Consider the following 17004-nt stretch of genomic DNA (forward strand, 5'->3'; position numbering starts at 1 on the left):
TTCAGCCACTATAACATCACGATTAACTACAAAATCAATAAGAGAATAATATTGAAGTATGATAAAAATGAAAACACTATCCATGCATTTTCCTTGTTCATGTATGTGATTATACATCAAACATAATGTTCACATTCAAGCGAGTTGAAGCGACAATATTCGTCTTCTTTTGATTATCTCTGACTTTTGAAAAGAATATGAAGACAAAGCGCTCCATACTCGACGGGATACTCGACCGGCGATTGGTTGAAAGTTCACCAATTCACTGCGCATGCGTAGTGCGTAGACTCGGGAGTAGGCGCGCCGAGGCAGGTGGACGGACTTTCTGCCAATGACGTAAAACACCTCAATTCAAATCAATTCAATTTAACAAAACAAAAAAAGGCAATGTGTCGTCACACACATTTGCTTTAACAAAACAAAAAAAGGCAATGTGTCGTCACACACATTTGCTTTTCTAACAGCGTGAATTGTTTTTTACATGAAGTATTGTTTCAGAAAACATAAAACAAAGAGTATTTGCTTTGCCCCTCATTGATAAGCTAACAGCCATTGTCACCTGCGTTTTCCAGTATAGGTTCATTCGTATTGCCTTAAATAAGTTTGATTGATATTGTATTTATTTCTAATCAAAGACCCGTATTCTTCTACACTATATAGAGCGACGCTGAGTTTAAGCTTTTGTTCCAAATCGGGTTTATCAAGGAAATTTTATGTGTCTAAGTTTCCCTTTGTTCAATATGATCTTAAACCAATTTGGGCTTGACTGGATTAGCAGAACATGGGCCAATGAATTCACTATGAAATTGTTGAATGAAATATGAATAAAATTGTGGGGAGGGGGAGGGGGGGGGGGGGGGGGGGGAGGTGGTGTTCTCGCATCCTAATCCACGAGGTAAGATAACTGTCGGGAAAAAGGAAAAGATAACTCTCAGAAACAGTCAGAAAATGACCAAAATGAGACACCTCCTAATGAACTTGCAGATTGTTTGCCTGTTCAGACACTCATGAAATTATTATGTCTTCATAAGTCATAAATTTTATTATCTTCATCTAAAAAAAGCAATCAACCAAACAACAACAGCAAAACCATTCACAATCACAACAACAAAACCAAACATAAACCTAACAAATGCAGTTATTTTCCATGGACTATGCCATGAAGTTATTCTTATCACGTGATTTCATAAATTTCAAGTAACGTCAGTTTTGACACGTCATGGTTCGGTTCATCGTTTTGTTAATTTTGTGCCTGACCTTTTCCTTGTCTATTTTCACTTCAGTGGTTCCATACAAAATAATGTTTATGAATAAAAGGTCTCGTTTCATAAAACTCGTTATCAATAACAAATGCTGAATTTCTATGACGAATTTGCTCTCAGCCAATCAAATGCCGCGATGTCAGTAGCTTATAACAGCAATTTGTAACTTGTTATTGAAAGCAGGTTTTATGAAACAGGACCCAGTGTTCTGGGTACCAGCTGGTACGAGCCCACCCTACAATTGTCCAGAGTTGAAAAATGGAGAACGTGTTTTCATTTTTTAAGGTAAATACGAAATGTCTCAAAATGCAATAAGATCTTTGATTGGCAATATCTTAAAGAATACTCGATCATCCTCATTGAATTTTGTAGGTAATATTGTAGTAGTATTGTGAATTTCATGAGGATTTGGGCTAAAATGACAAAGTTATGTTTATGTTTTGTAAGACGAAGGTGCGTTTTTATGGAGACACTTCATCTACCAAGTTATGGTAATAAAGGAAATAACATCTGATGGGAAACGAAATTTGCAGTGAATGTCCAAGAACACCAATAAATGATATCTGCACCAAAATTTTGGTAAAAGAATAGTAAACTGAATTTAAAAAAAAAAAGAAAGAAGAAATATATGAAATCAAGCCAACTTTGATACAGAGAACCATGACAAAATGTACTAAAATACAAGTCTTTTATAATTTGTATAATTAATAAACAATTAAAAATTAATTAAATCTAGTTTGTCTCTAAAGTGAATACCATAATCAGTACTACAAATCGGAATTAACAAAATTGAAATATAGTTTTATAAAGATGGTGTTAAAATAAGGGGGAGGGGCTGCTACTACAATATTCGAATTGAAGCTTGTCATGAATGCATAAAATGATCAACACACTGACACAAAAGACACAACAATAAAATACCAAAGATATGATACAAAATCAGTATTTAATTGTACAATATTATAAAGCACATTCTTGCATATGTTTTCAAAAGTACCTTATATACAGATGGCAAGTAAAAATTAAGACTGTACTACATTCGTTTAAAGCATACATTATTTCAAACACAACTTAGATGCTAAGTACATACATACATTATATATATATATATATATATATATATATATATATATATATAAGAACAATTCATTTAATTCTAGTATCTAAATAAGTATTAGTAGCATTTCATCTATTTTCTACCAATACATTAGTTTTTCATTTCACTACATGATTAGTTTTATAAAAATAGTGTAGAGCTTTTGAAATTGGCAATACTCTGAAATTTTCATCAAAACTAATTCATTTAATAATAGTTTCAGTAGTAGTAATGTAAAAATTACACAATTATTACAACTATTGTATAAATTACTGCACTTGTAATTTGTTTCTGTATGAAAACGTCAATGACACAGATTTATATGAAATACAAAAATATCAGCCTCCATAGTGTGTAAATTGTGGCATTGATAAGTTTCACTGAAAGACAACTTTTGGAATTTAACAAATCTATAAATTAAATGATTTTAAAATATCTGTTTTAACTTTATAGAATTGTATACAACACAAGAAATACTGTCTTTGAATACAATTGTGAAAATGCATCATATAATGTATCAATATGAACAATAATGATAATCACATATCTTTCAATAAGGTTTCAGCCCAATATATTCTTAACTACAATAAAAATAGTAAGATATTTACTTTACGAATACCAGCTCTTTCTAAATAAAGAGATTTTAAGAAATTTCATCACATGACCAATATATTTTGAATTACAATTCTTGCTTTTCAGTGGTACTTCAAATAATGGGATAATATGAATTTTTATTTACTGGGGAGAATTTTTTTCTTCAAAATGGCTGACAATATATTTGTAACCATTAGAGTTAGGTTCTCTAAAGTTTGCTAGCAATCTATATAAGAGTCTAAATTTGATATCTGAAAGACTGAAATGAACTTTGGAATTTTCAACTTTGCATAGAATGCTCAAGACTTTTGATGTATTGCTTTAACTTTGTCCTGAAATAAATATTGATTATTAGATTTATAGGGGGAAGGAGGGAGGCAGGGAGAGAAAGAAAGAGAGAGATAGAGAATAGATACACACAAAGAGGGGAGAAACAGAATAAGGGACAGGGTGAAAAAGACAAATAATAGAAAGTAGAAAAGAAAGATCGGAGAGATAGATAGGGAGAGGGAGGGAGAGGGAGACAGAGACAGAGAGACAGAGACAGAGAGATGCAACAAAAAGATTGGCCTAAAAAAAGATTGATATCCTTTTGTGTGTCATCATATCACTTTAAATAAATATATCAGCCTACTATATTGTGTACTTGCACCATTCAGCCACTTGTTTTCCTTCTCATGTGAAAGAAGACAACAACAAAAAACCCTATGACTTAAACAGTTAAAGCAAACCATTTCTGACATGCATAAGCCCCACATAAAAACTTTGTTCAGCACAGCACAGGTTAATAAAAACTCTACCATAGTACAACAAATATTATATATCCTTTCATTAAATTGTATGATATTTTTTTCTTCAATAGACACTGCAAAACTGAATATAACCGACAAAAGCGTAACAATAACACAGTATGGGTTGTTATCAAAAGAGTTAACAAAATAATTTAAAGAAAACACAACCAAATCAATATGCATGTGACCAGTAAATTTGGTGACCAAATACATGTCGTTGAGTAACACAGAGTTATTATCAAACGTAAAAATGAAAATGTTAAAATCGTAAAAATGAAAAATAAACTAAATGCAGCAAACAATTCTGTTGAGTCATCAATATCAGCAGTCTAATCTCTTTCACAGATTACAAAACCCCCAAATATACATCTTTTCTCGAAAATAATTTCTAGTTTGTGGCTGAATCTAAATGAAACTTGTGTTAATTGGAAACAGTTTTTCTTGAAAATCACTATCGACGACAAAGCTTGCACGAAAAGAATAAATATAATCATCTGACGATCTAGAGTAGATGAATAATTCATGTGGGAGTCCTTCGTACGTGTCCATGTATATGTATGATGAAAAATTGGGTTGAAAAAATATTAGCTGCAATCACATATTCATTGTGAAAGTTTTTCTCATCAAACTAGGCACTATCGTATGCTTGTGGGACAAACATGAAATACTGAAAATTATTCCAGCAAACTTGGGGATGTAGACTCGCATCTGCTCCATGCGCCCAACTTCGATCCATATTCCACATCGATTGCGCTGCAGTCACATGATCACGCACACATCTGCACAACTGATGATGTCGTCCTTTGCTTGCACATCCACTTTCGAAAATAAAGTTTCAACATAGATTTAAAATCACCACCACTCGCTTTGAGTTAGCAATCTTGTTCTTTGGTCATTTTCCATAATGTTTTTCAAAGCATTACTGCATTCTGATTGGTCGGAACGGGCTATAATGTTGTCCTTTGATTTGATATGACCACAGAGGGCGGACTGTCCAGGGGTCGGAGGTCAGACTCATTTTCCTCTTGGTCAAGCAGGACCGCTATGGCCGCCAGACTGTCTTTCTTTAATCGTGAAGGTGCTTGCAGGTTGCTTCGGTTTACCTGTAAACATAGCACAGAGAGAGGGGAAGATGAGTAAAGAAACATCAATCATTTGGATTACGTCAGTATTTTACTTAACATTTTACTTAGCTAAGTTAGATGCCTTAACTTGTATTCAGATTACATCTGACTATTTTAATTCAGCAAGCCGACTTTAAGGCAAAATACTTACTGATAAGCATTATTATATTTATCAGATCTTTACAAAGCCAGCATATGATACATGACTGGTTATGATCGCAGAATTACAAAATTACATAAGGTTGAGATTAAAATGGACAAATTTCATGCTGATTATTTTTACAGATCACTGAGAATAATTTTAGACTCATGCCACACACTCCTATCAAATATTGAATTTTCAAGAGTCAATAGTAAGGCATAACATTTCGAAGTGACTTTAAAAATAATACATTGTCCTATCCGTACAAATCATTTTCACATGTTAAAGATACTATGTCCCTTTTGCAGCCAACATTAAAGTCTGTATAACTTTGCAGGAATTATGAATAGGTCATGTATGTCCTATCTGTGAAATTTAAACATTAGCAGTGTCCTAATATTCAAATTATGCAAGGAAACCCGTTAATTGGCTAGACTTCACTGTCAGACACTATTGAGTGACTGACTGGTCTTTTTTGATCTTTGGTAATAACATACATAAAATGAGCTGTAAAGGGTACATGAGCATTTGTCTATATCAATAACCCACTTCTATGTATTGGCCAAAACTAAACTGATTGAATCTCTGCACAGCATAAAACGTACAAGCATTCGGTACAATGGTCTGAAAAATCAGACTATTACTTACTGGCTCTATAGCTCCCAAGTCGATTCGACAACTAATAGTCGTTATTTTTCCACTTAAAGACATTTTCAAGCCCTCCCCTATATCTCTCACAGACCATGAGAGAAACAAATTTACCAAATATATCAAATAGTAGGCGGTTTCCCGGCAAATTTTTTATCATCATGTATTAGTCAAGACATATTCTTTTACATGATTGGTAATGAGAGCTTCCATTTCATTTTTTGAAATTGGGGCGTTTCCAATACTGGTCTTTACCTTTAAATGCCGTTGGATTTAAACCTTTTCATTTTTTTGGCCTGCAAATGGGACATAGTACCTTTAAAGTGGGTGTAGCATGACAAATACTGGTCAATGCCGACTTCTTTTGGACAACTGCATGTAAACGAATGGAATTGATTAACAGTCAGTGCACACTAGCATTCGCGAAACAGACCGAAGCTCTCCTCACGCTTTGGTTTCGCGTATGTTGCACGCACGTGAATACTGCGGTCGTGTTGTCCGTAGTCATATTATACCCGATTAGCCCCGAGTCAGGCCACGGGAAAGACACGTAGTCTCGTCATGCTACACCCCTTTAATAGATTAATAGTAATGGATTCTCACCCTTGAATATAGTGCTTCTAAGCCGGCTGGTGAAGTATCCAGCAAACCATTATTTGTATTTAATCTGCCGTTTCTTGGGTCTGTAGGAAGAAAAAAGAAAGAAACAGTTATGGGATATCCAATTAAAGGGAAAGTCCACCCTGATATTTAGTTAGTTTTAATAAAAGCAGAAAAATGAGAGAAACAAATTTGTGAAAGTTCACTTTAGTGACCAACATCTCATTAAAAATAGGGTAGTTGTCATCAGTGAAACACAAATTGGCAACACTGTGGCGTATCTTGCGAGCTCCTCTCCAATTTGCTCTGAACAGAAAATTTCATAAACTTTCTATTAAAGCCTACTTGATATTATGGTGAACTTCCCCTTTAAGCCTCCTGTATGAAACATATGGACACAGAAAAGTACAGGTATTAACATACATGCAAATGTACTCTTTTTATTACACCAAAACAGTTGTACTTTATCTGCTTATCAAATGTAAATTCAAGCTTTTAGTGACTATAGAAGTTGTTTTTTTATCTTTAAGGTGGCTCTGTATTATTGAATGTTTACTGAATTAGTATTTATCATTTTTGAGGCAATTCGCAGACTACTTTCATTCAGATTTTTTGTTTAGTTGTTCAGTTAATCATACATTGTTGTAATGTATTTGTTTTATGATTTAGAAAAGGAGAATCTGATTCACTATTTAGAGATTTAAAAATAACGTGCTGTTTCTCTTCTCAAATAAATGCACAATGCATAAAACATAAGCTTGTCTGTCTCTCTCCCCCTCTCTCTCCCTCTCTCTCACTCTCTTATTAAATTTCCACCAGTTCAGCAATGGAAAAAACCCAACTTTGATCTCTATTGGATAATAGAGGGGATATAGTGGAAATACAGACTTCACATACATTACAAGGCAAGAAATAATGAGCAAGCATAAATACATATACTATATTGACATGGCATACATACAATATCAAAGAAAACAGTATAACAAGAGGTACCCGATACGAAATGGCACAACTCTCTTTTCATGCATACATATAGAATAATAGACAAGAATTGATCGACCATGTGAATGTTATCAAAGCTGCAAATCTAAAAGAAAAAGATCAACGGGAGCAAATCAAAATTCAAAAGGACAGAAAAACCTTCAAAAAGTACAAAGGATCAATCAATAGACTATAATGGCTCAATAAACTCGGCTATTTGCTGTCAAAAGACATAAGTGGTTGCATTAATCTTGTTGTCACAATTCATGACAAAATCACATATTTAATAATGAACTGTGAGCATGCATGACCCCCTTTGTAGCTGCCATTTCAGGTAATGGTTCAATAACTTATCCTTAGTGAAAGAAAACAATTGGATTTAGAATATTAAAGGCTTTGCAATTTTTCTTTTTATTTCATTGATTTATATGACTTGTTGCATTCAATACAATGTGTTTAGATCGTAATTCTCTGTGCAGGGTCAGACAGTGCCATAATATAGATTGACAAGGAACAAAAATTGGAAAAGTGTTTTGACATGAACTTCTTTCTCTTGATATGATGCTTTACTACTTCTGTTGCTATTTGCAGTAAATGTTCACCTAATCCTAATTTTCATTTTGCATTTAGGGACACACTTTGGCTTGAAGATAATTTGTAAAGATCTTGCAACCTACTGCATCAAATAACTCCTTTGTGTTATCTCCATCCCTTTAACTCCTTATCTTATTCCCTTTCATTTTCTTTCCTTACTTCATTTGTCCGTTTGTTATAGTTAGGTATGTCCTGTTAATTTGGGGGTCAATGTGTACTATAAGACTATTTGCTCTCTTTTGTTGACCACTCTTTCTCATAGTTTGTTTTGTGTGATTGCTTTATATTGTTTTCCTATGGGCAATGGTTTGTTGTTTAAGTAGTTTTTTATAATTGAGAATGAAATAAAGACTGAACTGAACATTAACACCTCGTGGAGTATCTCTATGATGTAGGTAGGTGAATTACTGGATTTACTCCAAATAGCACAGCGCCCCCAAGAATTTGAAAATTCAAAAATCATATCTGCATATCTAAAAGGTTATAAAAGAAGATGTTTCATTCCTAAACTCTTTTCTCCAGCCCCAATTCCCCATTTGATAGTACCCCTCATTCCCTTTCCATTTAAAAAAGCAGATCATTTGAAGTGTTAATTATAAAACTTAAAATCTTAAGAAGGAGATGTTTGATTTAAGATATACTTTTTTCTTTCCCCTCTTTTCTTTCATTTGTTCAAATATACATTTGAGTAGAATATGTCTTTCATCTTTGCATAAGTGTACCTTGAGTATTTGATTTTAAATCTTATTTATATCATTATCATTATTAAACATAACAGACCAACTCCCTATCAAACCCATAATTGAGACCAATTACTTGGCAGGGAGCCTAAAGAATCATACCAAAACGAAAGTGCCCTAACTTCCTATTGTTAGCAAGGTGACATCAACAACACAAGAAATGTTTAAAAAAGAAAAAGAAAAGAAAAAAGAATTGTAGGAAACCCTTCAAGATCACGCCCACCAACCTACATGTTTGTCGCATCGCCGGGTCTATTGTAGGGGTGTTTGCGAGTGACGTACACATACAACGTATGATCTGAAAATTACTGAACGTGCCTGGTACAAGGTGGTACTAGCAATATACCCCTTCATTTTTTTTCTTGACCAACATTGACTAATGCATAGTGCGATCAAATATTTGACTATCTATAAGAGAAGATATTGACATGTTCATTGAATACCTATTTAAACAATTTCTTAAGGGTTACCCTGAAGGACTAATAAAGCGAATATATTTCATGGTGTGGGCTTCATGTGCGGATGCTTGGCACTTCTTAGGAGAATATATATTTTTTTAAAATTCAAAATCAATTTTGAAGTGCCTAGAGTCATTGTAATAATTACATCATCTGATCACCATCACAAGCATCATCATCACCATCATTGTTGTCGTCATCATCATCATCACCATCACCATCATCATCACTGTCACCACCACCATTGCCATCATCATCCCCATCATCATCATCTTCATCTTTATCTTCATCTTCTACATCATTACCATCACCACCATCATCATCATCATCATCATAATAATCTTCATCGTCACCATCATATGTATGGGACTACATGTTCTAGAGTTCAAGCAAGGACCTACTTCTTAGTGAGTCCATGGTTCAAGGTACCATTAAGGTACCTTGCTTGCAAATTGATTTCATTGATTTTCTTTGCTCATTAATTGGCTATTAAAACTTTCATAGCAGTCTTGTTTGCTTCAATATATCATTCATTTTACTTGCAGGCTCAAGATATTCAGTGTGAATTTGGTTCCATTCTGTGAAGTTTGTTTCTTAATTATAACTTCTCAACACAAGATTATCTTCAATCGCTCTCTAGAGGGAAGGCAAGCTACTTCAAATTCAATACCATTACATTCCAACAATAAACTACAAAATCTACACACCACGGGACAAAAACCCCTTGAGCCCAATTAAGCCCCAAATCTCAGTCTTTTATGGATTGCATGGAAACATAGATTGTAAGTCTCTTTTCAGTCAATGAATGTATTTCAGTTGACCATTTGTTTGTTTGGATTCTATAAAGACTTTTTAATCACTGGTGTAGCTACAGGGGGCATGGGAGGGGGGGGGGGCTAAGAAGGTGTCCCTCCCGATTGAGTGGTGAAAAATGTAGAAAGAATCAAAACGTGAGAAAAGAGAGAAAAAGGAAAGGAGAAGGGGAAAAGGATTAAAGGAAAAAAGAAACATGGACTACCTCCTGCAACTTTCTCCTTAAAAGTAGCAAATGAGGGGGGGGGGGGGGGGGGGGGGAGGGGGTGGACAGACATGCCCATCACAATCAAATGGTGAGAAAAAGAAAGAAAAGACAAGAATAGGGAAGAAAGGGAAAGGGAGAGGATAAGAAAAGATGCCTAGACGACCTCCTGCACCCTTCCCCCAACAAGTAGCTTATAGTAAATCCCACTTTATTTTCCAAGAAGGCACCCCTAATAGTTCCAGTGCCGCTCAACGGGTGGACTCAGGCTACACCGCCACAGGTTGTAATGGAGAGAATAGAGATATGACATCATCAACCCTCTCTTTCTGTTTGATTAATACATTGGTGGCCACTCCCGTAATGATTACCCAAGAGATTGAGAAAGAGAAAGAGAGAGAAAGAGAGAGAGAGAGAGAGAGAGAGAGAGAGAGAGAGAGAGAGGGGGAGCGAAGTAAAGATAGAGAAAGCCTTCTACCCGGTACTCATATTGTTTTGTAAAAAGTGGGAATTTTTAGTATTTCTCAAGAAAGCTTGAAAAAAGTTTAGGTTTGCAAGAAAGCATACATAAAAGTAATCACACACACACAAAAACCCCAAACCCACTCACACACAAAGGAAAGGTTAATCTATTACTGCAAATTTCATATTTTCAAAGATTCACAGAAAGGAAAGGTGAGGGATGTGAAGACAAAACCTGAAATGTGGTCGATGAGACCAAAAAAGGTAAGAAAAGAAAATAGGAGAGAAATAATTAAATAATCTATAAAAGATATTACAGAAGATAATCAGTGAGAAAGAGAAAGTAAAAAAAAAAAATTTAGTATGAGGGTGACGAATAAAGAAGAGAGAAAGATAGGGAGAGGAGGGAGGGAGGAGAGAGAGAGAGAGAGAGAGAGAGAAAGAGAGAGAGAGAGAGAGAGAAGGAAATATGTAAAGAGAGTAGAATGAAGGAAAGATGAAGTGAGAAGTGAAGGGAGAGAGAGAAAGAGATAGAGAGAGATAAGAGAGAGAGAGAAAGAAAAACAGACAGAAGGGGGAGAAGGAACAATTCACAGAGAAATAAAAAGTACATTGTCCTTGTATAATGGCAACGTCCTGGGCCTGAGACCAGTCCCGCTGTGATTACAAGTGCTATCCCATAATCCCCTACACTTCACGAATAACGAGCAATTAAACACTCTTCAACCAAATAAATCATTTATCCTCATTAAACGGCAAATTCAATTGGTTCAACAACTTTTATGGCTAACAAACACAACCTTTCAAACTATTTCTTACACTCTCCATGAGTCCTACTGCAAAGCAAAAGTGAAGAAAATCTCTGTTATGTTTGTTGTTGTTCAATCACAATAAAGTGGATGAAATATTGATGATTTAGGGATAACTGACAGCTCAAAAGGAAAAAAAGAAAAAAGGGAAAAGAAAAGAAAAGAAAAATGCTCTTTAAACACCAAAGTAACTCTGTATATTTTTCTATTCATATGTTTTCACGGAGAACATATAATCAAACCCTACAGACCAAAACAGCTCAAAATAGTCACAATTTCTAACTCTTTTAAAGTAATGGTTCCCATAGCCTTCAGACTTCAGTACTTATGGTTAGAAAGAATGAACATATCTTGGACCATAACCTCAAACTCAAGGCAAACTTAAGGAAAGTGCCGAGTCACTTGTTCTGTTTGTTATCGAGTCATGCATGGGTGCAAGGAATACTTACTTTTCAAAATACATATTTGTTTTCAAACAACCTTGCAGTAAAGCTGTATTTGCTAATCAAAATCTCTAATCCCATTCAATATGATTATCATTTTGGTGTGACATACATTTTGGATAGACCAAAGCCTATTATTTATTTACAAATCTCTTTCTCTCTGTCTGTCTGTCTGTCTGTCTCTCTCTCTCTCTCTCTCTCTCTTTTTGTTTGAAGATCCATATTGCATGACATGTTGGTAATTTGCATTTCGAGATCATTTCTTGATTTCGTGAAAAATTCTTTAGCTTTCACTATGGACCACTTTTATCTCCCAAATGGTTTTCTTGGTCCATGAAAAAAAAAAAAACATCTTGGGCAACATCGTCAACAGGTCTCTACCTAAACACCTGCAACAGACCCTTTTGTCTTGTTTCCAATGAATTTTCTCTTTGTTTACACATGTGAGGGAGCATTTTCAAGTATTTCTTGTACGGAAAAACACCTTTATATAAAGACACTTTTCTTCCTTCCCATTAGGACTGAGAAGTCATTAAATGTTGTTATAAGCTTGAGGATAATAATATTAATAAAAGTGAGTTCTTGTATAGCGCTCATGTCTGTCAGACTTGACGCTCCTGGATCTCCTGATTATTACCCCGGCTTTAGCTTGGCTGCCATTACGGCACTCTAGCATTTCAAGGAATAATTCCTGCCAGGTACTCATTTACACCACCTGGGTGGAGTGGGCAGCAATGTAGATCAATGTCTTGCCAAAGGACATTAGTGCCTCGGCAGGACTCGAACCCTGGACCTTGTGATCGACAGTCCGGTGACATATCCACTCAACCACGACACCTCTAGTTTGGATCCATTAAATTAAAAAGAATTTTGATCTACCGGGTACATGGATGAGCAAATTTCAAAGCAATTAAGAATTCTGGGAATCAGCTATACCACAAATATCGATGTTTGCTTTTCTGTCATTATTGTGGAAAGCAGGAACCTGGATCTAGATTTTAGAAACGTGACAAGGCTGCTGTTCAATGAGTAAGAATGTGAAACATTCACAAACTGTGACTGTGAATTTGGTTTTGGTAGGAGTTGAAAAGGTAATGCAGGAGTTTATGGTCATATGCGAATTGGTGCTTGAAGCTGAAAGGAACTAATATCTATATTTTCAGGAACAATTGAAGTAACACATGAGTTTATTTTTCAAGTATGAATAGGTGGAAACTACAATGTAATTCTATTTGGGCGGGAACAGTTGATATGGTTAATTGCTGTTTCGTCTACAACCAGTTGGTCTACTACCCGATTGTTCTATTCCCATATGGTCTACAACACAGCCTGTCTCCTATCCACATGGTCTAATTATCATTTCATCTACTTATCACTTGGTCTAAGGACCATTTAAGCTAATAGCCATTTGGTCTAATTTCCATTTGGTCTAATCTACAATAATTCTACTAACCATTTGGTCTATTGCTCAGTTAGTCTAATTTCCAGTTTGTCTAACACCCAGTTTGTCTACTGGTTATTCATCAGGTCAAATAATCATTTGATGATAATTATCAATTATGATTTAATGAATATTTAAACCATGTGGATAGTAGACAAGCTTGGTGTAGACCGTATGGGAATAGACCAATTGGGAATTAGACGAACCAGTTATGGACCAAACGGCAATGAACCGTTAAGATTGAAGCATGTACCACTTCACATGATCTACCAGTGACATATTGTTCAGCGAGTCAACGGGAAGGGGTCATGTCCCCATCAATAAAAAAAAAAGGGAACATGGGAAAAGGAAATTGTGAAAAAAGTGTCTACCTGTCTACATCTTACCAACCTTGAAAAGGAATGAATACGTGAGTCAATGAATAAGAAATGGCACATGAGTTTACATTGTTATTGCGAGAAAGCGGAAACTTGTCATTCAGCTGTTTGTAAAGTATTTTGGCAATAAACACAACCGTACCCCTTGAGCTCCACGATCAGATGAATTCTCATGCATTACTTCTTAAACTATAATGCAAGGAATTGGAAGCATTTATACTGTGTACATGTAACTGTACTCTAAAAAATCTAAAGTATCTAAAGAAAGCCAAATGGCCCCTCCAAAAAGACATCAGGGCCTTGTCTGATAAAGAGTTGCGATTGGTCCAAATCAATCGTCCTCTAATACCAATCGCAAGTTTGCAGTCTCCTATCTCTTATGCGATCAATCGCAACTGTTTAACAAACAGAAATGGCCTTCAGGAGGTCTGATAGTGTGTATACAAATTTTGTTTATGCACTTGCATAGAATCAAATTGTTTGATCAGGGAACAGAAATCGTAGCAGAGTAGATTGAAATGCATGCTTGTGGCACACGAGGTTCTAGGTCACATGCTCTTGTGACTATTGCTCAGTGGTTGATTCTAACCCTAACTAAATTCCTTATTTCAACCCAAGACTTATTAATACTTCACCCCAATCCTAAACCCTATCCCTAACCAAACATCCTTGACTAAAGAACAGAGCAAATGTTATTCGAGCATTTGTTAGATCATCCATACAAAATTTTTATTTACCCTCTATATCTTCACATACAGGTTTGTGTCATCTTTGCCAAAATATTTACAAACATAGCTTCGTGACAAGAAGAAAAGCGAGATGAAATGCGACTTACTTGGAGCGGTGGGGTAAAGGTTGACTGAGGCAGTTGCGGGGAGGGTCAGTGGCGGGGGAATCGCCCTCACCGAAAGCTGGGCACTCGCCGGGGACGAGCTAGCCCGGGGTCGGCTAGGGTCAGAGTGGTGGCTGGAGTTGTGGCTGTCGCTCCCGCTGCTGTCGTGGATCAGGGGCTGAGAATCCATCATTGGCGACGTCCCAGCCGTCGAGGGAAGCTCCGAGGATGCGGCCAGGCCGCTGCTTGCCGCGCTGGGGGAGTGCGATCGAGAGACAGAACTGCTGCTGGCAGTGCACAGAAGGAGAGAGTGGCAGAGAGTGCAATAAATGACACAGAGGGGTGTATGCATCTACATGTCTATGAATCTTACTATGAACAGTATAGGACATACCTTTGTACATGTGGGACTACATATATCAGAGGTGATAGTGAGCACTAAAAAAAATAGGTTTTTTGTTTTCCCCTCAACCACGCCCCCCTTGAGAAAAAAAAAAAGAGGATTCGCGGGGAAAAATGGCATCTAACATTTCCCCCATTTCGAGTAAGAAAATTGGGGAAAAAATAGGGCAAAATAGGAAAGAATAAGAGGGAAATCAGGAAAATCAGGATAAAATAGGGAAGAAAAAAAAATAGTAAAAAAAAAAAAAAATATGGATTTTTTTTTTTTTTTTTTTTTTAAATCGGGAAGCAGAAAAAAAATCGGGGAAAAATCGGGAAACCGATTTAAAGCAGGTTTTTTTATCAGGCCTGATACATGTTGCAGATTTCTAGCATGTTGCTCATTGAAAAGGCAGAGGAAAGTCGAGATCTGGAAGAAATACTTGTATCCATCTGATCTACTGTGTAACTCTACAGCTAAGCCACATGCAAGACTGATTTAATAAAGCTACAATCAAGTCGAACATGAATGAAAGACATAAACATAAAAATATAATAACATACACTCTACATAATATCTTAAACAACAGATATAAAATCAGCAAATAAAAGTACACAGTATAAATTTACTACATATTTGTTTATGTTTGTGCTCTTATTATAAACAGGGAAAAAGATAATCACAAGAAAGAATAAATTAAGCCTTCTCCACATGCAGCACCCTAAACATTAAATTTGAAGATCATTACATTTTTTAAACAACATATATATATATATATATATATTTTTTTTTGGGAGGGGGGGGGGGGGGGGGGGATGGTCTTACCTGGCAGAGCGTGAATGGCCAGCCATAATGATATCATCACTTGGCATACTGCCCCCAGGGGATGATCGACCGTCATTTGGTATAACTATATGGTATGTTTAAAGAAGAAAAAAAATGAAAAGATTTCTTTAAAGGTACTTATGATCAGAATGACACATACATAAATCTTACAATCAACGTTCATGACTACAAATAAATAATACATGAATCAACCAACAATTTGTTAATTTTTTTTCATTGCTGAGCAGTGAGCGAGGAAATAGGAAAGAAAATTGAGCTACATTTGTACCAATATTTGATTTTTACAAAGTGGATCAGTATCTTTTTAAATTTGTCTTTATCCAGGAAGTTTACAGAAAATCATCCTGTATACAGTATCACAGTATTCATTAATTTGTATGGCTAAAATTACCATCCCTATCATCATATCCTACATGTGAAACTGAATCTTAAACTGACCAAATACTAGATGCGAAAAAAATTCTTCTTGTTACAACTAAATTGCCCTTTCTTTTTAATACTCATCATCAATCAAGCAATACTTAAAACATCTTGTAGACATTTACAATGTTCTACGCTCTTTGTAGTACATGTAGTTATCAACCCAGTCATATATCAATACTTTCTCTCTGTAATTTACTATGTCGCCCTCTCTTGTTAAGGTGTTATAGCCCAGATGGAACAATCAATCTGGCAATATAGAAAATTGTCTTAATGGCATTTACTCCCTCTCTTGTTTAGATATCCCATACCAGTAAAAACAAACAAATACTATTGAATATTTTTCTAGTTGTAATTCATCACAGTGCCCTCTCTTATTCAGAATTTATATCCCAGATAAAAACCAATGATTTATCAATCAATCAAAACATTAGTAGTCATGGGGGATGTTTCACAAAGATCCTACATGTAAGTCGAACTTAACTCTAAGTTGGATTTAACAATTATGGAGAGCCATTTGTAGCCCCAAAATAAAATATATTAAAAAGCGAAAAATCAAGTATTTTAGAATTTTGTAAATTCCACATCAAGAACATGAAATCTCCTTGATAATATAAAATATGAATGATTTCAACATTTTATGTCTTTTAAAATAATTTTTGCTAAATATTTTCATAGATGCTAACGGCTTCCCATAATTGGAAAGTCAAACTTAGACTTAGGTCCGACTTAAGATCTTTGTGAAACACTCCCCTGGATACTTACGGAGAGTGGCTTTTCTCTTGATGTGATGAGGATGTCGTCGACGTCCACTGCACCACGCCGAGAAGACTGCGATGGCCAAGATGATGGCCAGGAATCCAACGCCAATGATAGACAGAAAGAGAATCAATGATGTCCTGGAATGGTCGGGAAAAATAATTGGAATTTGTGAAAATGATTGC

At 35.5% G+C, this 17004-nt stretch overlaps 1 protein-coding gene across 4 annotated transcripts in view; it reads right to left on the reverse strand.

Annotated features, from left to right (window-relative positions):
* Nucleotides 1-4359: 4359 nt before the first annotated feature.
* The window catches only part of LOC100893476 (neogenin), a 94302-nt gene continuing 81657 nt past the window's right edge, over nucleotides 4360-17004 (reverse strand). For 3 of the 4 annotated variants that reach the window (XM_030997030.1, XM_030997031.1, XM_030997032.1), the window contains exons 27-31: nucleotides 16826-16959; nucleotides 15620-15704; nucleotides 14416-14699; nucleotides 6261-6340; nucleotides 4360-4846 (exon numbers count right to left, since the gene is read on the reverse strand). In XM_030997030.1, coding sequence (XP_030852890.1) covers nucleotides 4691-4846; nucleotides 6261-6340; nucleotides 14416-14699; nucleotides 15620-15704; nucleotides 16826-16959 — 739 coding nt within the window. In that variant the 3' untranslated portion in view covers nucleotides 4360-4690. The remainder of the gene's footprint in view (nucleotides 4847-6260; nucleotides 6341-14415; nucleotides 14700-15619; nucleotides 15705-16825; nucleotides 16960-17004) is intronic. The other variant, XM_030997033.1, reaches the window with a different exon arrangement.

Source organism: Strongylocentrotus purpuratus, unplaced genomic scaffold (assembly GCF_000002235.5).
Source record: "Strongylocentrotus purpuratus isolate Spur 01 unplaced genomic scaffold, Spur_5.0 spur5_scaffold_4, whole genome shotgun sequence".
In the NCBI taxonomy this organism is placed as follows: domain Eukaryota; kingdom Metazoa; phylum Echinodermata; class Echinoidea; order Camarodonta; family Strongylocentrotidae; genus Strongylocentrotus; species Strongylocentrotus purpuratus.